Source organism: Dipodomys merriami, unplaced genomic scaffold, assembly GCF_024711535.1.
Source record: "Dipodomys merriami isolate MVZ:Mamm:240054 unplaced genomic scaffold, mDipMer1.0.p SCAF_8, whole genome shotgun sequence".
In the NCBI taxonomy this organism is placed as follows: domain Eukaryota; kingdom Metazoa; phylum Chordata; class Mammalia; order Rodentia; family Heteromyidae; genus Dipodomys; species Dipodomys merriami.
Genome location: NW_027206401.1, coordinates 47,056,362 through 47,082,905, shown reverse-complemented (window position 1 = coordinate 47,082,905; position 26,544 = coordinate 47,056,362). Strand labels below are relative to the sequence as shown.

The window sequence follows — 26,544 nt, the reverse complement described above, 5'->3', positions numbered from 1 at the left end:
TGGAGAACAAATCTTGTTTGTAGACCAGGCCCCATGGTAGCATTTACTTGGATATCCATTTTTGGTACATCTTTCAATTGAAGGGGAGAAAAATGAAGTAAGTGAACATAAAAGCAGGAGCAGCTCAGAACTTGAAGAGAATTTTAAATTCTAGAATGGCACAGGTTAGAGTGGATTTAGGTTTAAGACACAGGAGTCTTAATGCTGGTTTTGTGGCCACTCTATTGGTAGCCACGAAACCTCTTCTGTTCCTGAAATCTCTTCTCTTCCTTTGTCATTCAATTGAAAATGTTTCCTGTGTTCTTTTCCCAGCCTGGGCTGCGGAATGGCAGGATTTTCATGCTTGAAATTCTACCTAACCCAGATAAGATATAGAAAAACAGCCACAGCAGTAAGCTAGCTATTAGCACCTTGGAGATAGGAATTGTTTGAAATGGGCATAAAATTCTACATTACAAATAGTTCAGCTTCTATAGGTGACCAGTAAACATTTAAGAAATGAGCAAAATAGGGGCTGGGAAGGTGGCTCAGTGGTAGAGCGCTTGCCTTGAATGTCTGAGGCCCTGGGTTCGATTCCTCAGCACCACATCAGCAAAAAGAAAAAAAGCCGGAAGTGACGCTGTGGCTCAAGTGGTAAAGTGCTAGCCTTGAGCTGAAGAGCTGAGGGACAGCGCCCAGGCCCAGAGTTCAGGCCCCACGACTGAACCCCCCCCCAAAAAAAAAGAATTGGAAGGTTAGTTTACAAAGAAGTGAAATACTCACCATAACCTAGGGGAAACTAGGGAAACTAGTTTTACTAGGGGAATTAGATCTTAATGACAAAAATCACTTACATGCTGTGTTGTATGTCATAGAAACACTCCTAAAACTGTGAAGAACACCTACTTAATCCTAAAACCTAATTAGCTAATCATCCAGCATCTCAAAAACCATGATTATAGCACCCCAGTGTTGGATATTCTACAAACACTAGTGTTTTAGCTTGTATTAGGTTCTGTACAAACAGTATACCTCATTGCTCATTTGCTGATAGAAGGAAGCCACCACTTTTGCATACCAGGTTAGAATAACAATCTGAATTTTATTAAAAACAAAAATAAATCTAAAAAGCTTCCTTCCATTACATACTATGCACAAGAGTTTCTGCATTACATCATTTAACATTAAAATGTTCTGAATGACAGAATTAGAACTTACTACCAGTGAAGAGAGGTGCTGGGCACTGAAAGCCACACACATTTAGAGAAAGAAACCGAAGTTTCACAGACCTGGAATTGCTGGCCACAAGCAGGAGCTAAAATGAGGAACATGACAGAAACTTGAAGAAGAAACAACATCCAATATGCTAAAATACTTCAGGAAAATATAGTCAAACATTAGCAAATAATGTTTAAACAAATCTTTCCAATATGCTGTTTTGTTATCAAGTAAACATTCTTAACTGACTTTTTATTCAACCTCAAAAAAGCAATTTTTACTGCCTAGAAGTATTTCTCTCAATTAGATAAAAGCTTTGCTTGCTTTCCCTGGAGGTGGCAATGCAGTGTAATTAGTATTTGTTCAGGGATTGCTTGAATATCTTAGACTAGAACAATTTAGTGACTTGTTTGCCTTTCTGTTATTGCTGCTCCCAAAATATGAGAGTTAGAACAGATGATCAAGTGAGAGTAGGAAAACAAGTTTGGCTCCTTGAAATCATGTCTGAAAGTGTAATGTGTGAAGACATTGATGAAACTGACTGTGGATTCCTATTATGCCCAGTGTCCTTTTGCCATTTAGAGATAATTGGAACTAGAAAGTATGGGACTGACAATGAAACTACTTAAAACCAAACCAGAGTAAGGCTGAACTGCACTTAATGTCCAGGACAACTACAGTACTAAAAATCCCAAGGAATTTATTGTAAACAAATAAGCAACTGCCTAACAACCTTTTGCATTTGGTATGATGCCTAACTACTATTTTAATCCATTTACCTATTTGGATATTTTAAATGAAGTGACTGCATATAATAATAATAATAATAATAATAATAATGGTAATAATCCATTTAACTATGTTATGATAGAGCAAAACACATCATTGACCAGAAATGAAATTTGAAACTTGTAACACTAAATACTGATGGAAAAAGCTAAGCCTTAGCATTTACACTTAAACACATCTAGATATGCCACTTACAGGTGAATGGGGCCCTTCTGGTGGATTGACAGATGTACTCAAAGCCTAGTGCCAGGACCAGCTTGGCTTCGCTACAGTTACTTTCTGTGTCAATTTTATTTCACCACTAATATGTTGGGTTCAATATCAATTTCAGCTAAGTAATACAATTAGTTTGTAATAATAACCCTTCTCTTTCTTAAGCAAGTGATAGAAGACACTTAGTTCCCAAGAGCTACAAATGACACAACTTAATAAAAGATACCTTTACCTTTATTGCTTGTATACAGCAGGGATTCATTATAAAACTCAGGGGGAGGAAGGAAAATAATGCCTTGCTTTAGCATTTTTAATAATACTTTTAATAACTTCAATTTGCTTATCTGAAACAGGGAAAAAACTATAATGCCATCATGATGGAGTTCTAGCAATCTGAGTAATTATGCTTCATTTTTTATTTTCTCTCCATAAAACATGTATATGATAAAAAAAAAAACAAGCCTGATGGTGACTTATTTTAACACCAATTGAAAAAACCAAGCTTGTACAGTTAATATTTCACTGATAGTTTATTATTATCTTTAAGTTACTTTGAAAGTTGGTAGCAAAGTACTGTTAAGAATATAAACATTCTCCTGATAAGTGTTGAAATTCTCTCACAAGTGCTGAAAGGCAACAGGCATTGCAGAATGGGCTTGCCAGAGTCTAATGTCTAGGCTAGGTAGGATATTTATGGATTATTTTTACTTCTTTAACTTTCACTACTAAATAACTTCTCCTGCTTTGCCTGCTTTATTCTTCACTTACAATAACAAAAAGAAATCTAAGCCCAGGCCATTCACCTGGAGCAATTATTTCTATCTTCCATGATCTCAGTATTTTCAAATATATGGTAAAACAATTCATAATCATTACATGATCATTTAAGCTAGATCATGTTCTTTTGCATTTAAACTTCACTTGATTGATATTAACAGTAGCCATAAAAGCCATTGTTTAAATACCCACAGATTTAAAAATATTTGTCTTTAAAAAAGAGCTCCATTTTGCTCAATGTATTACAAACAATTTTTAGTCTAGTGAAAATTAGCAAACTGCTTTCATTAGGCATAGCAGCTGCCACTTACCTGTAAATATTTTATGGGTGGAACCAATGGGACCAAGTTCAGTACTGACCTAGTTAGTGGGATCAAGTTCAGTACTGATGTGCTGCCCTCAAAGCCCTCGCTCACTGAAGGTTCTATATTTCTGCAGTGTCCCACCAATTACTGTAGATCTATAATACCCTGTCTTTAACTTGGTGCATACCACCTTATGGAAAAACAGTGATTATTTCCTTGAGATGAGATACAAAAACCAAACCATTCTTAAGGTTCTACCTCCAATAGGGGAACAAATAAGGATGATGTTTGCATGTAGCAGATAGTATGATTCCCCATGTTTGGTTAGGCTAGCCTCCACACAATGAGCATGCATATACAGCCACAGTTCACTGCATCTGTTCTGAAGTTGAGAACTGCTGTGTATCCAAGTCACAGATACCATCATGTGATTCAATCAGAGAGTGAATTTGCATATAGGCCATGGGAAGAAAATAAACGATGTAACAATGCAGCAAAGATAGGCAGTTGGCATTCAGAACACATCAAAAAAGCTAACCCTCATGAGTTGTCATAGGGGTTTTTCTTTTCTTAAAAAAAAAAGTCTTTGCATATTTTAAAATTTAACAATCCCAGAGAATCATGAAGTGCCTTGTCGCTTTTGCTGTTGACTTCTGATGACCTCTAGTTGTTTTTTGCATTGCTGGTAGTAAGTAGAAAGGCTTTTGTTTTCATCTAAAAGCTTTTTATGTTCCTGTACCAGACGAGATGTGTTTTGCTGGTCCTTTTCATCCTGGTCCAATTCTGCAACTAGTTCTTGCCTAAAAACAAATACCAACAAAAAACATTACACACTATGGAAAAATTCATGGCTTTACCTACTGTGATGATGGAAATGCAATTAATGAGAAGTTTTCTTCTGAGTCTATCATTCTGGATCTTAAGTACACTAGTCAAGTGAGATTATGGGCCAGAATGGAAACTATCACCCACTCTCTGGAGCAACCACACAAATGCCATAATCCTTTCAACAAGTGCCCTCACTTAGACAATTAGTGAAGCAGATAAAGTGGCAAAATAAGTTTCAGAAATTTTCATTTGATATACTTGTTTTGAGTAGGAAGGAAGAAAAGGCTCTAGCTTGTTACAGGGAAATAAAACACTTGAAGTTTTTTGTAATTCATATTCTCTACACCCATGTACTCATGTTCGCATCTTCAAGTCACAATCCTATGAGACTCCAGCACTAGCTAACAGGGCATTTATAAGCTAATTAAAAAGGGATGCTAACCCACTGAGGTTCTTTCCTATTTTGAAACCATGAGGTGAATACAAAGTACCACAACTGAGCTATACAATTCACAAACACTTTTCACAAAAGATCCTCAGAGTCTTTTTCATAATCTGACAAACCTCTTGAAGTCTCTTTTGTTTGGGTGACATTAACCATTAGTTTCTAAAGGGAGGTTATCAGATATAAGTGAATAAATTAATACAAAGCCTCTAAACACAATTACTTCCTAGTAGTTCTCATTTAAGTGATGAAAAACTGTCCCATTTTCACAATTCCCAACCCTTGTCACATTTTCCGGACACAGATTTCTCGTTTCAGATGATTCGAGTAGGGAAGTGCACAGGTGCATGTGTGGAACTAGGACTGAAGGGTTTTCTCAGAGTGCTGGAAATTCCACAATGAATTCTGTTCTTTCCAGACTATAATGTTTAATTTCTTACCTGGGATTAGCTTTAGGATACCAAATTGATTTCATTTAAATCAATAAACTGTGACAAAACTATTTTCTTCTTTTTTGAAGCAAAAAGAGAAAACTTCACAGATCACTTCGGAAAGTAAGCATTTTCATTTAGATTAAAATTAATAAAGGGGATTCTATTACTGTACATAAACATTTTAGTCACTACCCATAAATGTTTCATAAGTAGAACATTTTGTAAGTGACTTACTTGGAAAACAGTTTGCTTTTTTTTTTTTTAAAGCTGTAAGTACATACTATGGGAATTGGACTAAATTGAATTTCTCTCTCTCTCCCTTCCTTCCTTTCTTTCTTCCTTCCTTCCTTCCTTCCTTCCTTCCTTCCTTCCTTCCTTCCTTCCTTCCTTCCTTCCTTCCTTCCTTTCTTTCTTTCTTTCTCTTTCTTTCTTTATCTTTCTTTCTCTCCTTTTCTTCTCTTTTCTTTCTGTTGGTTGTGGGGCATGAACTCTGGGCCTGGGTGCTGTCCCTGAGCTCTTCAGCTCAAGGCTAGTACTGCTCTACCACTTGAGCCATAGCACTACTTTGTTTTCTGGTGGCTAATTGTTAAAAGTCTAACGGACTTTCTTATCTGAGCTGGCTTTGAACTGCGATCCTCAGATCTCAGCCTCTTGAAGTAGCTAGGATTACAGGGGTGAGCCACCATTGCCTGGCTTCTAATATATATATGTTAATAGACAGGTCTTGTTACATAGCCCATACTGGTCTTATAGTTGTGATCCTCCTGCCTCAGCTTCCTAAGTGTGGGATTATAGGTGTTTACAACCACCCCTGGCCTAGAGTTCCTAAGGATGAAAAGAAACCAGTTTCTCTTAACTCAGTAAAACATATATTTAAAAAAACCTATTCTTTTAAACATCCATCTGGAAAGAATATACAAAAGTCTCTTAAGTCAAAGCAAAACTGAACATTAGAAAGCCAAATTATTTTACATATGGCTAAGGAAAATCTTTTTTGGGGGGAGGGGTCACGTTGTGGGGCTTAAACTCAGGGTCTGGGCACTTTCCTGGAGCACTTTTGCTCAAGTCTATTGCTCTACCACTATGAGCCACAGCTCCACTTGCAGTTTTTGAGTGGTTAATAGGAGATAAGATCATGGTCTTTCCTGCTCAGGCTAGCTTTGATCTCAGATCTCAGCCTCCTGAGTAGCTAGGATTATAGGTATTAGCCACCAGTGCCCAGATAAAATAATACATCTTAATAATAATAATAAATCTAAATACCTTTTAACTTGCCTATAAGACACTTGGGTTTGTAGTACTAGTTTACTTCCCTTAGCACTAATAAATACAATATGTCAAAAGGGCTGAATTTAGCATGAAAAATATTTAATATAATTTAATACAAATTTTAAGCTTGAAATGTGTTTAGTGACTAATACTAAAATTCAAGTTTTCGTGTCTTCAATCAAGGCCAATACTTCTGTTTATTTTTATTCAGAAAAAAACTTACTTTCTCTGTAATAACAATGCAATTTCTGTTTGAACTTTCATATATTCTTGTGCCATTTTACAATGCTGTTCAAACACTGCCATAGATTCTTTGGAGTTAGGGCACGGTGCAAGAGGCTGAAAGAAATCAGGAATGTTAAAAATTCATTACATCAAACTCCAGTATCTAGCTAAGAATTAAGAAATAGACTGTTAATATATTTTTATAGCACAAAGCAATACTCTTTTAAAAATAAGGCATAAACCAGGCCCTAGGAAACTGTAGTGTTAACCCAGACTTTAAGTTAACATTTTGCTGTTGTGATTCTTTTTTGTTCTAAAGAACTATGACTAGAGTACTTGAAACCTCTGGTGTGGTATTTCAGGACAAAATGCATCATACTGAATGCTTTTTGGGGGAGACACAGGGCTGTGTTGCTCAAGCTGGCCTTGATTTCTAAGTCTTTTACCTCTGTGCTCCTTCCTCCCCCCAAGTTAGCTGGGATGACAGCCTTATACCACGATGTCTGGTTCCTAAGAGATGTTCATGGCTCTTGTTTCCACAAGGAATCACTGAAATATATACTTACACTTTCAGTCTTAATAGACATGAGAATGCATCAGAAAGTATACTAAATAGGAATGAGCATATGTTAGGAATGCACTCGAATTAAAGAGTGAAAATGCCATGGCAATTTTGAAGATAGAAAAAAATGTTAATATGACTGTTAGAATAAAAGCATATGGTTCTGTTAATTTTATACCTGATTAATTGAGCTAAAAAGCTTTTCATTTGATTTTGAGGTTTAAGGAGGCCAACTAAAAACAAGTAAATCAACATGCAATTGTCAGCTTCAATCAAATCAACACAATTGTCAACCTCATAAACTACCTAAGAAGCAAGCAGCAAACTTCTACCAAGAAAGTACTCCTTTACCTGTAGCTGGTGATCCAGTGTAAGATAAGCCATTGGGATTGAGTTATCTGATCCATTGGTATCTGAAATTCAAGCAGAATAGTAATACTTTGATATGTACGACTGAGAGTGTAAGTTTATACTTCAGTGATTCCTCCTGGGTACATGCAAGCAAGAAAACACATTCATAGAATCTCATTTTCTCCCCTAAAGTAACACATTAAATAAAAGGTATTGCAATTGGTAAGAAAAAGGGTCTGCTTTGGAATCCTAGTGATTAAAAAAGAGGGTATCAGTTACAAAGTATAAGTATATTCTAAAATTTAAGTTGACTGAATAGAACATAGTATGTTAAAGCTTAGTAAGGCCTGTTTAAGCAAAAAACAAAAACAGTCCTGCCCATGTAATTGTAACCCCTCTGTACAATATGTTCACAAATAAAATAAAATAAAAAACAAAAACAGTGATAGGTAGCCTTTCTATTTTCATTTCTTTACCATGCTCAGTTTATGAGAAGGCTTGCTTAACTCTGTCAACCTAAATGTCCACAGGGAAAGGGGAAAACTACTCTCTTTGAGTGGTTCATTTCCAACTTATATAGGTTTTAATATGAAGTCTTTATCCAGCCTACACTGGGAGTCACTGAAGAAAACTGAAGAGTATATTATACATACAAACAGTATGGAAAGAAAATGGAAGTTTAGAAAGAACTATAGCTCAATCTCACATACCAAATAATCACATTAGTTACTTCAAGCATTCGGCCAATCTTACTGAACATCAGGTTGAATGTATGGCTTTTATGTTTCTAATCAGGTAAAATTGCCACAGAGTAGTGTAGACAAGACAAGGTGAGAATAGCAAAGGCGCTGTATTCACTCCAATGAAAAACTAAGGAGATCTGATTATTCACAAATCTTATAACTTATTGATGACTGATATTCTAGGTTTTTCTTTTAAAATTTTGCAGTGCTGGAGACTGGACTTAGTGCCTCTTACTGAGCTATGCTTCCAACCCTTAGGCATTCTTTCAGTCACTGAGCTGGGGGTGTGCCTGTGCACTTGTAATTCTAGCTACTCAGGGAGGCAGAGACAGAACTGTAGGTTGGAGGTCAGCCTAGGCTACACAGTAAGAACCAAATGAAGTCACTGAGTGTGCTAATAAACAAAATTACACAAAATGAGAAGACCAAATGAAGTCAAGCAGGAAAAGGCAATTTATAAAAGGAGTGGTATTCATCAAGATCCAAAGTACTTGTAAGCTGACACGTTGAATAGAAAAGCCTTTGTGCAACCACTTAAAGATAATAAAAATATACGTTACAATTGGAACTTCCCCTGGCTCCTGTGCTCCTGGCTGGCTGGCCCTCACAATCCTCCCATCTCAGCTTCCCAATGGGAATAAGTAATGTTTATTAAATACTGGAATGTGACAGAAAAAAATGGAGGAGAGCCTTGAGGCATCTACCCTAAAATAACACACATGTATTTCCCAAAGTGGTAAACAAGAAATACAGTTAATTTGTTATTTTTTAAACCAACCTTTCCTCCAGCCCTCAAGAACAGTTTCAAACTTACATTGCTAAGCAGAAACTACTTTCCACAAAACTAAAACTGACTAAAAATGATGTCTCTCCTCTGCCTGACTAAAAATTAAGTATCTTGAAAAAGCATTCTCAATTTGACATTTCCACCCCTGTGGTTCTTTACTAAATCATTGACACCTTATATAACTCATTATATCATATACTTATATATATGATATATATGTAAGTATATATATGATATATATACTTATATACATACATATATACACACATACTCTAGAACTAAGTATCTAAATATAATACATTAATATTTTACTACACTGAGATATCTAAATATAAGTATCTAAATATAATACATTAGTATTTTACTACACTGAGGATAAAGCAACAAACTACATTGATTCAAATATGCTCTTCCATGGTGAACTTAATAGAACTTTATTTTTTTTCCCCTAAAACTTCTAAGATTTCACTTTCTTACATGTAGCTAACTTGAAACTAAGCATCCAGCTTCTAATATCTATAACTGGTCACATGATAGCAAGATACAGTAGTATTGGGAGTTTGAAGTCAAGACTTTGTACTTATTAGGCAGGTGCTCTGCCACTTGAGCCCCACACCCCAGCACTTTGCTTTGTTTTGAGGCAAGATCTTATTTTTGCCTGAGCTAACCTGGACTACAATCTGTTTTATAACTTATACCATGGCTGGGATGACAGATGTGCCCACCTTACCTATGCTTTTTTTTTTGGGGGGGGGGGTCTGGTCATGGGTCCTGAACTCTGGGCCTGGGTGCTGTCCCTCAGCTCTTCAGCTCAAGGCTAGCTAGCACTCTACCACTTGAGCCACAGCACCACTTCCGGCTTTTTTTCTTTTTGCTTATGTGGTGCTGAGGAATCGAACCCAGGGCCTCATGCATGCAAGGCAAGTGCTCTACCACTGAGCCACCTTCCCAGCCCCACCTATGCTTTTTTGTTGAGACGAGGTCTTATATATTTTGTACCCTCTCAGCTGGCCTTAACCTGTGAGCTCAGCCTTCCAAGTAGCTAGGATTACAGGTTTGAGCTACTGCTTGGCTGAAAGTATTTTTTCTTTTTTAACGTTTCAACTGTTAATACAATTTAGTGTTTCACTTAAATGTTAAGACTTAGAATGGTTTTGTTAAGTTAGGTAAAATTGTTTTTTCTGTTCTTACCAATACAACCCCTTTTTTTGGGGGGGGGGGAGGGGTCTGGTCGTGGGTCCTGAACTCTGGGCCAGGGTGCTGCCCCTCAGTTCTAGCTCAAGGCTAGCGCTCTACCACTTGAGCCACAGTGTCACTTCCGGCTTTTTTTTTCTGCTTATGTGGTGCTGAGGAATCGAACCCAGGTCCTCATGCATGCAAGGCAAGCGCTCTATCACTAAGCCACCTTCCTAGACCCCAATACAACCCTTTTGCCATTTAAAATGTTTATGGGTGAGTTCCCCTCATGTGGGAATACTGCTTTCTCCCTTCTGTTGTATGACTAATAACCAAAAAAAGGATTGTACAAGATCTGAACTTATCTGTCTCTTGTTAAAACACTCAGCTTGTAAATTTAGTAGTGTAATATTACGAGCACCTCATGAATGTGTGTCACAGCAGTATCACGGTTATATAGACTGGACCATGTTTCTCATGCATCTAAGTACTTTGTCTAGAATGTGGTGAATTCGCATTCTGTGGCTCCCTCTGCTGGTCTAGGTTTTTCTCTCACTAGATCGATACTCTGGGTATGTCGTCTTTCTTTATACTCATTATACATAAATTAAAAAGAGTGCTCATTATCTGCTGATTATTAAATTATGTGTTTTAGTTTTCCTCTCAAAATACATGGAAAACACTGAAATAAAATACATTTAAATACATAGATTTATATAAAAATACCTTATTAAGTAGGTTAACTTATAATAACACATAATTTTTACTGGTTCAATGGAGTTTTCAAAGAAATCACCTTAACTATTTGTTCCTTATACTTTATATTCTATTAGGGACAAATTATTGTATGAAGGGATACATCTGCAAAACATTTCAAAGCAAAGACAAAATTCAGTTGCTATTGCAGCCTGGGATCAGGCATATTTTTAGCTATTGTTGTTTGGCATTTTTAGGTATGGGAAAAGAAAAGAATGGGACAGGGGTAGAAGGGTAGAAGTATACAGCAGTTATGGGAAATAAAATCTTGATTTTACTTCTGTGACTGACAACCCGCTGCATTGTTGATTCATGTCTAGACTAGTTTAGACTGAAGTTTGGAAGCTCTGCCAATTTGAATCCCAGATCTGAACAAATGTTGTAATGTCAGGAAGAGTTCCCTTGGTTCAGGAACCAAAAGGAGCTGGCAGCACCTGAATGTTAACGATAAAAGCTGGCAAGACCATTTCCCTGTTGTCCACCATTGGAGAAGAGAATGTCTATGATGAATTTTAAACATGTGCTGAGTAGCAGTGAGCTGTGATGGGGATGAAACTTAGAGGAGTTTTTCTACCACTAAATTTAAACTTACTAAAACTAGACAGTACGCTGTGGCTAATCATAGTTTCCTCGTACATGACACAGAAAAAAAAAGCCACCCATTTAATTTTTTAAATTAAATTATAAAGTTGATTAAACCATGCCAGTTATCTATAAATATTTGAATTGCATTTTAGTTTCTGAAGACAGAAAGCTGACTTTTAAATTTCAATTTAATTGCAACTATTAATAACATAGCTGATCTTACGTAAAATCTCAAATGGCTTAATTTTCCAAGGTCTAAGAGATCATCTTTCCTCCTCTGATCTAATAAAATATAAATAAAAAATTTCATTTAAGTAAACTGCTAGGTATTTGTAATGATGTTCTCTTAATCTCTTATATAAAAATAACTTATTATATTTTTATATAAGTGAAAGTTAATTTCACTAAATGTAATATTCACTGCTTGTCAACACAAAACTATTCCATCTGCACCTTCAGTCGGGTAAGTTTTAATATTAACATTGTGATAAGTTAGTTGCGTTTGGGAAGTTCTATGGCTCGAATAGGCTTTCAAAGGTCTGTGTAATGAAGTTCTCCCTATCAGTTAAAATGATTCATAACATCAATAATCAGATGTTTGTGTTCTTACTAAGGCAAATGATATCTGTGTCCTTAAAAGATGGAAATGAAGATGATGGTAGTTGTTTTTATCATTTTGATTTATCTGAAGCTCTGACGGTCACCCAGGGGAGTGGCTCATAATAGAAAAATCAGACTGAAGCATGAAGAATATCCTTTCAAACCTAAAAAAAAAAATTAACTAAACAAAACAGGCTTCTTAACTAGGAAAAAACATTCCCTAACTATTTTCAAAAAATAGGTTTAGTTCCTGAAAGCAAAAAAATTACAGAATTGGTCAAGATCGTTCAAAGTACTTAAAACAACATTTGAGAATTTATTGCTAAATAGCTAGTGTTATTAATATAAAATCTAAACCACTGTGTAATGTTTGTCTTAGTAAAGATTAATGCCAGGCCTAAATGCACATGAACATGAATTCGATTTCATAGTACAGTGAGGAAGCAGAAGGTCACCTGTGGAATCATCAGGGGTCCATGGATGACTTCGAGTTGGCTTTTCTGAGGTTGGTCCTGAGGTAGTGATCATTCTGATACTAGGACTGGATGACCTACTGCTCACCTGTAAGGAGTGACAGAAGAAAGAAAATGTGACTTCTTTTTGTTGGTACTAGTTTTAACTCAGGGCTTCCTGTTTAATAACCTTGCCTGCTTGCTCTGCTCGAGCTTTTCCACTTGAGCTATGCCTTTAGCCAGCATTTTTAGAGAAGTGTTGAAGACTTTGCTACCCAGTATGGATTTGAACAATTATCTGGTTCTTAACCTTCTAAACTACTAGAATTACAGGTTCATGACACCCAGCTCAAAATGTGACTTTTAACGTAATTTTCATTTAGAGGCAAAAAGACAGACTTCCATTTTCATTAATAGAGGACCTAAAACATTCCTGAAAACGAAAATAAACCTTTCAAGAATATTTATTACCTATGTATATGTAGAAATTTATATCCACTCATACACAATACTTATTCAAAACTGCTGAGCTTGAAAGAAATACTCTTGAGCCAGAAACAAAGCAAGGGGTTAGGAGACTAGGAAGGGTTTAAGCTGCTGGTCTTACTTCAGCTAAGGGCATCAACTGAACACCAGGCCTTAGAACTTTCATTTTAACAGAGCTTTGGGCTTCTGTAGGATAGGAGGTAAGACTGGAGCAATTGTTAAAGCTAAATCTTCAACAAGTTTCTTTTGAACTTAAGGCCTCAAGTTCTTGCTCTGCTTTTTCAGTCATGGCTGTGCTTTACTACTTGAGCCATGCCTCCAGTTATGGCTTTTGGCTGTTAATTAGATCTCTTCAATTTGTCTGCATGGGCTGGCTTTGAATTTCAATCTTCAGATATCAGCCTCCTGAATAACTAGGGCTATAGATGTGAGCCACTAGTGCCTGATCAGAGTTGCTACTAAGAGAAAAAAGTAAGCTAGAAGAATAATTTACCAACAAAAGCACACAGCAAGCCATGCTGGTAATACTAGCATGTAGAAAGCTGAGGCAGGAGGATCTTAAGTTTGAGGTGAGTGTGGACTATATAATGAAACCCTTTCACTATCCCTACCATCCCCACCCATCACTCACACCCCCCCCCAAAAGAGGGAAAGGAGCATAGTAGGTTAAGTCTTTCTTAATGGTTATTCTAGGTGGAGTGAAGAAAAATGTATGTACTGTATATCTATAAAGTATTCCCACAGAATCCATGGAAGACAACAAATCATGACTATAAAAATATGAAGTATATACAAGAAAACCTACATCCTGAGTTCAACAGAGGACATACATAGTCAAATACAAGAAAGACAAATACAAGATAGAAATAGCATGCAAAGAGAAAAGGCAGATTACAAGTTAAGCAACTCTAATCTCTCAACCTGAAACTACAGAGGTTCTGAAGCAGGAAATTTACAGAATGCTGCCACTGTGTCACTTGTCAAAAACTCCACACCTGACCTCATGTGACAAGTCACATTAAAAATACAAGTACACTATAAAACACTACATAAAATCACTTTCAAGCTATGTGCATAAGGTACATATAAAAAATAAGCTTTGGGGCTGGGAAGGTGGCTCAGTGGTAGAGCGCTTCCCTCGCATGCATGAGGCCCTGGGTTTGATTCCTCAGCACCACATAAACAGAAAAGCCAGAAATGCCGCTGTGGGTCAAGTGGTAGAGCGCTAGCCTTGAGCTGAAGAACTGAGGGACAGTGCCCAGGCCCAGAGCCCCATGACCGACAAAACACACACACACTCTCTCTCTCTCTCTCTCTCGCTCTCTCTCTAAATAAGCTTCATGTTTAGAGTGATTCTCATCCCCAATTGTAAGTATTTCAAAATCTGAAAAGTGTGAAACTGTAAACAACTGGTCCCATAAATACCAGATAAGGAGTACTTAATTCTTATCCTTAGTACAAGTTAGATTCTTCAAAGCAACAGGAAAGCCAGAATAAAGTGAAATAATATGTATTAAGTGCTAACAGAAAACTTGTGGCAATCTCAAATTGATTGGCAAACAAAAATGTGAAGAATATAATCAAAATATCATTCACACACACACACACACACACACACACACACACACACACACACACACACTCTCTCTCTCTCTCTCTCTCTCTCTCTCTCTCTCTCTCTCTCTCTCTCTCTCTCTCTTTCTCTTTCTCTCAGGTGAGCAAAAACTAAGCTTACCATCTACAGATACCCTAAGTTTCTAATTTAACAAAAAAGTTTTTCCTTGAGTGAAGGTCCAAGATACAATTAGGAATATTGATGCAAAGACCTAAGTGTACATGCTGAAAATATTAAGAGACTGAAACAGTGATTTATAGAATTGCCAAACATAGTAAAAACAAAATACAAATAACAATGCTACTAGCAAGAACACTGACTTCCATTTCCTAGTTTTATTTAAGTAATGATATTACTAGTTGGCCATGGATGTTAAAAATTTCTAAAGTATTTAGTAAAAATAGTAAACTAAAACTTTCAAATGTAATTTCTACTGTTGTATCAGACATCTCCAAAATTTAAGTTTCCTTCATACTAACCTTACAAAGGTAATTTGTGTATTATGGTCATCATCCTCTCTCCTAATTCTGTAAAGTCCAGCTCAGCCTCCCTTCAATGTTACGTGGTTGTTCTTGCTGTTCTCATTCTTTGTGCATGGCCAGACCTTGTGTTTGAGGAAGAGTGCCTAACATTATACTGAATGCACTGTTTGCTCATTGGCTGTCACCATTCACTTCTGAAATTTTCACCCAGCAACACACAGCAGATAGATGTCACCCACTTAGACTATCTCTCCTTACAATTCTTTATGCCATTGTTTCCTTCTCAGCTTTTAATCCTGACTCTACATACATTCATTCATGGGCCATATGGTTATGTATGAAACTTGGACCCATATAAAATTTCCATTTTCTGGCTCCATTTTTATCAGCAATTTCACATCTCAATCACAGACCTTTTATAGAGCATATGAGTGGTTAAAATGTACCACAGGATTTTCCCCTTTTTCTTTTGGTTATATATATAGTCAGTTTCTATACAATCATAAACTTGGACATAAAATGCTTTGCACAAGTTTCCAGTTCCTCAACAGTTCTATTTCTTATGGGCAAAGATATTAATAAACACAAAAGAAATACTTACAAATAAACCATAACTTTATTTTTGAATAGCTAAACAAACTACTCTGTAGATACATTTCTGTTACTGCTTTCAAGCAATTATAAAAACCACCTTATTCTTCTAGTAGCTATTTCTAAACCTCACTGGCCAAATCCTAAGGGCTATGAACTGTTAGAACTCATGTAGGTTGTTCTCTTCTTCAAGGCAGTTACAATCACTTTATTCTATTCCATATAAACTGTCAAGTTCACAAGATATAAATTGAACTTGACTTGCCACAGGACTGGATTTGAAAGTTAAGAGAATACAGAAATGCCACACAGCACAGAGCCTAGCAAAGAAACACTAAGCCAAATTTAAACTACAGGGGCAAATGACCATCAGCAGACATGAACTAGAACTGGCTTTTGACAAGAATTTTCTCTCTAAATTTATAAGAAGGAATTAGGAGTTATTTTACAGACAAAAATAAAACTGAGGCTTTTTATGTCTCACCTGCAAGACTGGAGAAATGTTTTCATTAAGTAAAGAACTTCTGCCCAGTGCTACTATTTAAAGCTATTTAATACCCTCAGAACTCTCAGTTGCTAAAATTATATAAGCAAAAATCAGAGATTAAATGCTGACTTACAGTGGCATTTCCATAATATAAACAGTTTAAAAAAATGGATTCACATGGGCACTTTCTCCATAATGGAAGCCACTCACAGGACTTCAATTAAATCTATTCAAGATGGTATTCTTAAAAGAATTCTTACTACTCTAATGATATGAGGTTTGTTTAATTCTGGATCAATTAAAATTCTTTACAAGAAAATTGTAAAATTTTATTATTTAAACTATCAGTAGAAAGGTTATTATGAACCAGGAATTTTTCAAAACTATCATGCTATATATTTCTGATTGAGAGTTTTTGTAGAAAATTTATTCATACTAAAATGCAGACTGACAATGAACAAAGTAGGATAATAAACTGTATCCTTTAAATAAGTAATAGGAATGTATAGTAATATGTGAAAAAGGTAGTGAAAATAAATACTTTTCGTGTTCCTTGATACCAATTCTCTCATGATATAAAGAATAAAATGCCAGTATACTTTTTTGTCCCAGGTGCTATTTTTGTTTTATTTCTGGCTAGTAATAATACCATCATGAGAACAAGGAAGCTGTACTAAGGGCTACTGGAGGCACACCTCTCAGAAGGCAGGGAGATATGGATCAGCATTTACTGTGTATCTGGTATTTTCATGTGTAGGGAGAAATAAGGGGTGGGTAAAAAAAAAAATCTCTATTTGTAGACAGGGATGTTGAAGCTTGTGAGAATTAAGGAGCTTGCTGAAAGTCATGTATTTGGCCATAAAAGTAGGTTTTCAGGGCTGGGAAGGTGGCTCAGTGGTTGCTTGCCTTGAATGCATGAAGCCCTGGGTTTGAGTCTTCAGCACCACATAAGCAGAAAAAGCCAGAAGTGGCACTGTGGCTCAAGTGGTAGAGCACTACTCTTGAACTGAAGAGCTGAGGGACAGCGCCCAGGCCCAGAGTTCAGGCCACATGACCGACCAAAAAAAAGAAAAGAAGAGTAAGTTTTCAGTCCACATAGAAATACAATGTGTCTAAACATCTAGATAATTGTAACTATCATCATGAAAACAGGGTTTTTCAGTGATGGTAGCTGCTTCTGGAGGAATCTTGAAAACAGATATTATTGGATACAATACCAAACAAAACATGCATGAAGGCACACTTGGACTATATTTTAGATGTATAAAAAGTAAATGTGTACAATCATCTGTACAAATTTTGTATCATATCGCTATTTATTAAGGGTTAGCCTTACATAAAGATATGGTGTAGTTAAATACCATATCTTTAAAAACTCCCTTATGATGCAGAATTCCAGAAAACCAAACTACTAAACATTTACAAGGATTACTTTGAACACATATTATACCCAGTTTTCTATGCAACAGTTGATAGTATATACAGTTTCTGAACTATGGAATCAAATTTAGATTTAAAAACTGGTTATAATCCACGTTACTGGAAGTATAAGACAGAGACTTAGTTAAAGTTCTATAATCCTCAGTTTCTCACCTACAATTAAGAAATACAAAGTACTTGTACAAGGTTGATATTTAGACAATTAAGACTTCCAGATCTGCTTGTAAGAAGTTTTGCATAATAAATGGCAAATGTTATTATGGCAGCTCTCTATTTGATAAGAGAATGGAACTCACAACTCCTATCTGCCCCAATAGCTCTCTGGGGACTTGGCTTTATTGGTACTGCCAATACTGCCCAACAGTCTCCCTGGAATATAACTGTAATAGAAAGAGTTGAGTTTAATGTTTGTTGCAGTGAAGGATAGCACTCTTGATGGGGTCCTGAAAGGTTTTAGCAAGATGGTTTCAGAAATAACCTATTAGAGAATTTAGACTTGGGTGAGTGATCTTGATCTTTGGAAGGATCTATAGGAGGGTAGTTCCCTTTAGACTGGCTGCTGTCAACAGTAGGGACAATTCCATACAGAAATCAGACCAGAGTGAGGATGGAGCCAAACTGTGAAGGAGCAGCATATTGGGAAGAGAACAGGACAGCATAGTGGTATCACCTTGTTTTTGTTTAGTTATTATAAAATTGACTTGTTCTGCCTCATTTTGCCATGGTCTCAGCATAATTTTCTTTAATATTGGTGTTCTGGGTGATTATATCTCATAGAACAATAATAAAGCCCAATACTGAGGCCCCAGTGTCAAATCAGTTCTTAGATGTCTAGGGCTGTCTTGTTTGTTTTTCTTTCTTTCTTTTCTCAAAGCCCTGAGAAGGCTAGATGCATTATGAGTGCTTTCAAAAAACTCTGATTAATTATAACTATGTTTAACAGTGAGTTGTAAGGTATGAAGGTATAATCTTCTACATACAGATTTACATTGCTAATTAAAAAGTTTACATTGTTATTCTGCTCAAAAAAATACAAATACAGCAACCAATCAAGTTAATTTTAGTCTACAGAAGGAAGTCCAAGTGATTTTATTAAGATTATGTTGCAAGCCAAGAACCTAAACAAAAACTCCAGTCAATCCATGCAACCATAATGTTAAGTTTTATCAGTAAGGTCCTCCCATTTTCTCTGATAACTGTACTGGATGGGCCAGATTTTCTTCAGGTTCTTTATTAATTGCCAGGGTCAGGAAAAAAAAAAAAAGAAACAAAAGAACTTGAGCATCTGCCTAATTACTGCTTTAGCAACTTTCAGAAAGAACTGTACCAACAAGTTTTAGAAATTCATATTGTAAATACTTTTCCTTTTCAAATAATACATATTGCCTTCATAGTACTTAAAGAGATCTAAATTACTAGTCTTTACCAGAGATTTCAATAGGATTACTGTCTGCCACTCTCATCCTAAATGGACATTGGACATTAACTAGTTAATGCTTTAGTAATGTTGAAAAATACATTGATTTTGAACACCAGTTGTACAATAATTGTGTAATTGATTATATCAACTATTTTTAGAACAGGTGTTAGTGCTATGACAAACTTTCTTTTTCCAAATCTTTTTGAATAGTCTATGACAATTCATGCAAATGACTGTTCTGCAACCCAAGCCTGCCTCTCATGTTTAACTAGATGTTGTTAAACAATTAATAATCACAATTCCAAGTTATACAGGACTTATGAAGAAACGAGTAAGGCCTAGTACAGGGATATCAAATGCTGAATTACAGCAATGCCTTTACTTAGAGTCCTGAGAAGAGCACTCACAGTAGCAGCCACTCCTGCTGTGTCGTAGAGCAAGCTTCTCATTCCTAGTCAAAGGGAAGATACTTGGCTAGAAGTTCTCATAACTGGAATGTCAACAGCAATAGTAAAGACAGCTTAAAAGGCTGAGCTCATGAAGCCTCTACAGAATCAAAGCAGATGTCAAACTATCTGCTACTAAATGAACTGACAAAAAGCTTTCAAGTATTTGTGGGGGAGAAAAAGGGAAAACAGCAGCTGAAAGTTCTGAGGCTTCACAAAGACAGGTATGCTGAAAACACTGAATAAAGAGATAAGAGAAATAAGAGAGAATACAAGCCTTATACTTAAGGATTTCAAGCCACTAATATGACAAAAAACCATTAACAAAATGTATCTGTATCTCTATGTTTTCAGGATAGATGTGTACATGTATGTAGGCATTATGGGGTATATATGAAATGTTCTGTTCTGTAGTTGATGGGTATAAAAGACTTTCAAATTTTTTTTAGTAACTATAAACAATCTCCAAATTTTAAGGTGTTTTATAAAAATGAAAATAAGAAAACAACTTTCTAGTATTTAAAGTACTATACATATTATCACAAATACAATCATTGTTTATATTAAGGCATGCTAAAATTTCCCATAAAATATGGACCATGCTGTGATTTTTACTACTTCAGATGCATTCTGTATTCTTAAAATTACTGTACAACTGAAAATAAAATAATAAAAAACACTAATTAATTCTTCATTTTAGAGAACAAGATTAAAAAATGGTATGTCAAGTGCATTAAGCTTAATAACAGGAAAAAAATGACTGAGCTACTTGTATATAACTGGTAGTTAGAACTGAACTACAGTCAACAATGGCTGAAGTTAGCTCTTCTGGGCTACCTCAAAGTGACAGTGGACGCTTAGAAGAACACTGAGACAAACAGAGAATACAAGCCTTATACTTAAGACCATCCCTTGGCTTAGCAAATATTTTCTTGAGGATATTTCACAAAACACAAATCCAGTGGATATGCTAGATAAAAAGATGTAAGAGTTCTCCAGGTGCTGCTAAAGCCTTGGGGTGACCCCAGAGGAGGGCATCTTACTGGGAAACATTTATTCCCCTCATCAGGAAAAGGATGTAACACTAAGGAACAATGCCCATGACAAATTATTAAACTACAACACTAAATACTTTAAGACATGTGAAAATCATGTATAACCAGCACTACTGAATAATTTACTTTCCCATGCATTTTCAAGCAAATTACCCTAACTTTTGTAAAATTAATTATAGTAGCTACACTTCCTTTTTCATTACGTATGTGAGTGCCAATGAAGTTCTCTACCATATTTTTAGGTCAACTAATAAACTAATTTCACAAAATATCTTACAGTTAATTCTTAATTTCTATCATTAGTCTTCATAGGCAAAGAAATGGAATGTGACGTCTTACCTGACCAGTTTCTGTTCCAGTAACAGTCAAGTCTTGGATAGATCTCCGTCTTGGTTGTCCGTTGCCTTTTAAAAAATAAAAAGTAAAACACTGAAACCTATTCAAATAAGTATTAAGGGTGTAATTGCTACAACAGAAAGTTGTAATTTGGTGCTCCTTGGATCTCTATAAGTTGCTTGTGGGGGAAAAGAAGAATGAGTTTATTGTAAAAAAATTTTTTTAATGTGAGAGAAAAAGGGAGGGATGAGGGTGAGAGAGAGACACGGAGGGAGGGAAAAGGGGGGAAGAGAGCGAGAGAGAAAGAGAGAGAGAGAGAGAGAGAGAGAGAAAGAGAGAGAGAGAGAGAGAGAGAGAGTACTTCAATGCTTTAACTCAAAAGTTGCTGGCATATATATGTCCTAATACAATAACACTCCTAGCACACGAACAGCTATGGAGCTGTCTTCTACCATCTTCTGTCATGTGTTTAAATAGATGAATGCTTGGGGGCTGAGGTGATGATGGCATCTATTTCAGGGGCCTTACGTTACAGTTTTTACAGCAAGTTAGCCAGCAGGTTGTAGGACAACTGATTTTAATGGGCAGTAGCATCTTCTTATAGGGCCAAAAAGGATGCTTAGGTTTAATTTTATTACATGGAGTCACAATTAATCCTATTACTTTTTGTCAGAAAGGAATATTCAACATGTGTGTATAACAGCTCAATTTACTCTCAGAGATGAATGACTTTCTTTCCATTCTCAAATATACAGCTTGTGGAAATGAGCTATTATGTATACCATGTTTTGGAACTTCTATATTAATCATAAAGAATTTAATAAAAAAGAATCCTACACATTAAGTCTTCAACAAAGTAGAATGAATTAAAGAGGAGCTTCACTCACCACCTTTATTTGGGAATAGGGTTGTTTACACAGTATCTTCTAAGATGAGAGATCAGCTGTTTAAAAGGAAACACCAAAATACCTAGTAACAGCTGACACAATACTCAAAATTCTTTTGACTTTGAAAGCTAGATTATGTAATTTCTTAATTAGTGAGAAGTTCCCAGAACATACTCTCTCATAGTTGTGGTCCCATGAGCAAATCATGATAAAGTATAGTGTGACTCTGGTATATTTAAAAAAAAAATCTTATTTTAAAAAACAGTATAACTTAGCATCTTGAGCCATGTGACTTAGTTGTTTTGCACAAAACTAAATGGACCTTAAATGGAGTAAGAATTTTTAATGCAATAATGTGTGTAGTGAATATAAAAAGTAAAATTCATAGCTACTCTTGAAAGTATAAGTCATCATTACTTTCTTCCATTTTAGACTATGCTTTAGAATTCTTTGTAGAATCTGCATTCAAATAAACTCCAAATTTTATTTCATTCCAAAAAATCCCAACTGTTCATTACAAATTAAAACAACAAACTGTGCATATACTGAATCAGATACACTATGATATCTTTATGAATACTTTTAATGATTCTTGTTTCCCAAGGACAAAAAGGATACCTCCTACTATGACTAATAAGCAATTTTAGGCACATTTCAGTTAACACACTCATTCTAAAATTAGCTTAGATGAGACAGTCTTATAAAAGTGTCTGGAATTCTCTTTTCAGATCAGTAGCATTTGTGAATCTGAGAAACCACCCAGCACAAGTGTCTATAAGCCATTACATCATCATCACAGTAACAAAAATGAATTCAAGACTAAAGAGGGGAGGGAAGGGGAAGAGGAGAGGAGAGTAAAACTTTCAAGGAAGCAGGGTAAAGAAGAGCTGACAGTTAACAAATGTCATAAAATGAGAAATCTGCCAGCTATAGCATGAGTCAGAGCAAGCAGTATTAGGCAATGCGTTTTAATTAGCATATCCATGGCAGAAACCATCTGGCAAATGATTCAGACAAAGCAAAGAAGGATTGCAATCAACAAATACTTGTTGCTCCAATACTAAGTTTAAAAGTCAAACAATTCTGAAATATGAATGTAAAATAAATCAATCTCCTATAATTGTGAATGAAAATTGCCGGGTATGTTCTTAAAAGTTGTGATTCTGAATTTTCTGCAACTGCATAATAATTCAGAAATGCACTCCATTTATTATTTTTATGAATCTCTGATAATGTGCAAACCTTAACTACACATGGTAGTGTTAAAAAAAAGGGGGGGGGAACTGAGGGCAATATGATATAAACAGATGCCTGATCATGGAATCTGATACCTGAAAATGTCCTGTATTTTATTCAATAACAGATTCTGGAACTTTCATGGCTTTATAATAGACAAAAAATGTGACATGACTTTTAAGGAGGAGGAACTGAAGTATACTTCATATGGCCTGCCTGTGCTACACATCTTCCCTCATCCTCCTAAAAAGAAAGGAGTAATATCATTCGGATAGAACTCATCTCTTCTGAGAAACTGCTCTTTTAAGTACAAATGATTTTTTTTTCTTTTCTTTCTATTTTTGTCAGTTGTGGGGCTTGAACTCTGGGCCTGGGTGCCGTCCCTGCGCTCTTTAGCTCAAGGTGAGTGCTCCACCGTTTGAGCCACAGCACCATTTCCTACAACTGATTTCTTGATTAAGGATTTGAAAGCCATCATAGAATATATGCAAAAATTGTTGGCTTATATCTCAGACAGCTCACTCATTTAAGAAAACTGATTTACATATTTTCTTTTTTTCTTTTGGGTCCGGTCATGGGGCCTGAACTCTGGGCCTGGGCGCTGTCCCTCAGCTCTTCAGCTCAAAGCCAGCGCTCTACCACTTGAGCCACAGCGCCACTTCCGGCTTTTTTCTTTTTGCTTATGTGGTGCTGAGGAATCGAACCCAGGGCCTCAGGCATGCAAGGCAAGCACTCTACCACTGAGCCACCTTCCCAACCCCTGATTTACATATTTTCTGACATTAACACTTTTTTTTTAAGTACCTAAAAACTCTCCTCATTTAAAAATTAAGTTTTCCTAGAAACTTATCTTACCCACGTTGATGGAAATTTAGAGATTCATGTTGGGACTAGTAAAAATATGATTAAAAACTTTGTACGATGTTATTATACATTGCAGTATTAAATTACTGCATGATAAACTGGAGATATAATTTTAAAATGTTCTTTCCTGCCACAAATTTTATATTCAACTATTAATTTTGATAAAAATCTACTTCTTTTCCTTAGAAGGCAACCTTCAGGTGAGTTTTAAAAATTCTATCAAAGCAGTGCAACAATTACTACCTGGTGAGTGCACCTTGTAATAAACCAGTGTTACTAGTTTAGAGCCTGATTTTCAGATTACAAAAACCATTAATAATCTTGGTAGCCTACAATATGGTGAAGAGACTGCAAAAATCTACCTTTTAAAAGTTAGTTAGCATTCAATTTAATAAAACATATACAAAAAATTCTATGAGGTGTGAAACAGGTATAGCCTATCTTTATATAATGCCTCTCTGCTCCCAGTATCATCCCTAATCCAACGTTTATAACTTCTAATGACATTATCTGTAGGGAAACAATTCTTCCTATTCCATTTTCTCTAGTCTCTTCCGATGCTTCACTACTTAAAGGGAAATATTTAATAATTCACATACTTCTGGTGAAAGAAATGGATACTTCTGATCTTTGAGACAAGGTCTCACTAAGTATGTTTGAATTGACTAAGGTATAGTTCAGGCTAGCCTCCGACTCTTGATCATCCTGCCTCAGCCTCCTGAGTACTAAGATTAGAGGTATGATCCATCATGTCTACATAGCTGTTCTACTAGTTCTTAGACCACACAAAATGTGAGGTTATATTCTCATCCTAGGAAGAGAAAGGAAAATAATGCTATGGTGTCTCTGAAAGGCATCTCTGTCTTTAGCTGTCTGATGTACTACAAAGCCCTCCTCATTCCATCAATACCTGAGATATCTGTAACTTCTGAAAAAGGAAAGTAACATATACGCATCAGAAACCTAGCTATCCATCTATTTTTTTTTGTTAAACATGAACATGTCTTGGCTTTCTTATTCTATTAATCCATTTTACTGCTTCAACATGCTCTTGATAAAACAATAAAAGCCAAATGTTTCAAATGACATTAAAAGTGAATACTGGATTTTTTTTTCAATTAAAAGATCTAAGTATAGCTAAAATCATAAGGGCACTTAAGCATAAGATCTGGGTTGGAACCCCAGCACAGAATAAAAAGAAAAAAAACCCTCAGGTTACTTTTCAGCTTTGAGAATGTTACTATGAACAATATATATTAAATTCAGTCTTCCAGGCAAAACAATTTATATACTGCAATAAGACTTACTCATGACCATCTATACATTCAATTTTCATTATCATATCCTTACAAACACTAAGAAAATCCTCCAATGTCTGTCACTTTTTTTTTTTAAAGTGCCTGTCTTGTAGCTTGAACTCAGGGTCTGGGGTGGTGTCCCTGAGCTTTTATACTCAAAGCTAGTGCTCTACCATTTGAGCCACAGTTCCTTTAATAGCTTTTTGTTGTTAGTTGGAGATAATGGCCTCTTGGGCTGGGATCAATCCATGTTCTTTAGATGTCAGCCTCCCAAGTATCTAGGAATACAGGCGTGAGCCACTGGTGCCTGGCTTCTATCACTCTTAAATGTTATGCCATATTATTTTAGGCTTATGACTAAAAAGGCACAATTAAGTTATACTGTTCAAAGTTTTCAAGTTGTAGCACTTTAAGGCAATGTGTATTAATAAAATTAATCAGAGAATATTCAAGTGTTTTAAATGCAATCAAGTATTATAATTTAGTTGGAACTAAGAAATAAATTTAGAATTATTAAAATTACAGTATTGCAGCTTGGAAATTCATTTTGTTTTATAATAGCAATCAAGCTAGTATAAACTGTGTTGAACTAATTTTATATTAGAATGGGAGGAAGTGTAGAAGCTTAGTGTTTTAGTAAGACCTTTTACAAGTTGTGTGTGTGCATGGGGAATAGTACTTTTTTCCCAGTGAATCTTTTTTTTCCCCCCTCAGTCCTGGGGTTTGAAGGCCACTGTCATTGAGCTTCTTTCCTCCAGGCTAGCACTACTATTGAACCACAGCGCCACTTACAGCCTTTTCTGTTTATGTGGTACTGAGGAATTGAATCCAGGACTAGGCAAGCACTCTACCACTAAGCCACATTCCCAGACCTCCCAGTGAATCTGACATGCATTATAATCGTAGCTGATTACTGGGGTGTACCAACTATTTGCAAAGACTGGAGCACAAGTGCTGGTCTTTGGTAACTGATAAAATTCACTTTCTTAGTTTTTATTTATGCTTCAATCGAGAAAAGGTCATTTCTTATTTTGATTATGTATATATCAGACATCTCACTTATTCATCTTTGACAATGGAATTTTTTTTAAAAGAAAAGTAAAATTTAGATATTGTATCCAATGATATAGTTTCTCAGTCACAATTCTTTTTTTTTTTTTTTGTTGGTCGTGGGGCTTGAACTCTGGGCTCAGCTCTTCAGCTCAAGGCGAGCGCTCTAGTCAGTCACAATTCTTATCCCATTTTGTAGAAAAATGAAAGTGATATTAAAAGAAACAAAACATGAGAGAAAAGAAAGTTCAAACAAAACTAAGATCTGTACTTCATTGTCCTCTTAAAGGGGAAAAAAAGACAAACATTTGTTTAATAATTTGTCACCCATTCTCTTTTCTTCAAACAAAAGTATAA

General features: G+C 35.8%; 1 protein-coding gene across 2 annotated transcripts in view; it reads right to left on the bottom strand.

The window, feature by feature from the left end:
• Window positions 1–1,064: 1,064 nt before the first annotated feature.
• Map3k7 (mitogen-activated protein kinase kinase kinase 7) overlaps window positions 1,065–26,544 on the bottom strand; it is a 66,996-nt gene continuing 41,516 nt past the window's right edge. For both annotated transcript variants that reach the window (XM_070010886.1, XM_070010887.1), the window contains 5 exons: window positions 20,856–20,920; window positions 12,498–12,603; window positions 7,396–7,457; window positions 6,481–6,596; window positions 1,065–4,081 (listed from right to left, as the gene is read on the bottom strand). In XM_070010886.1, coding sequence (XP_069866987.1) covers window positions 3,901–4,081; window positions 6,481–6,596; window positions 7,396–7,457; window positions 12,498–12,603; window positions 20,856–20,920 — 530 coding nt within the window. In that variant the 3' untranslated portion in view covers window positions 1,065–3,900. The remainder of the gene's footprint in view (window positions 4,082–6,480; window positions 6,597–7,395; window positions 7,458–12,497; window positions 12,604–20,855; window positions 20,921–26,544) is intronic.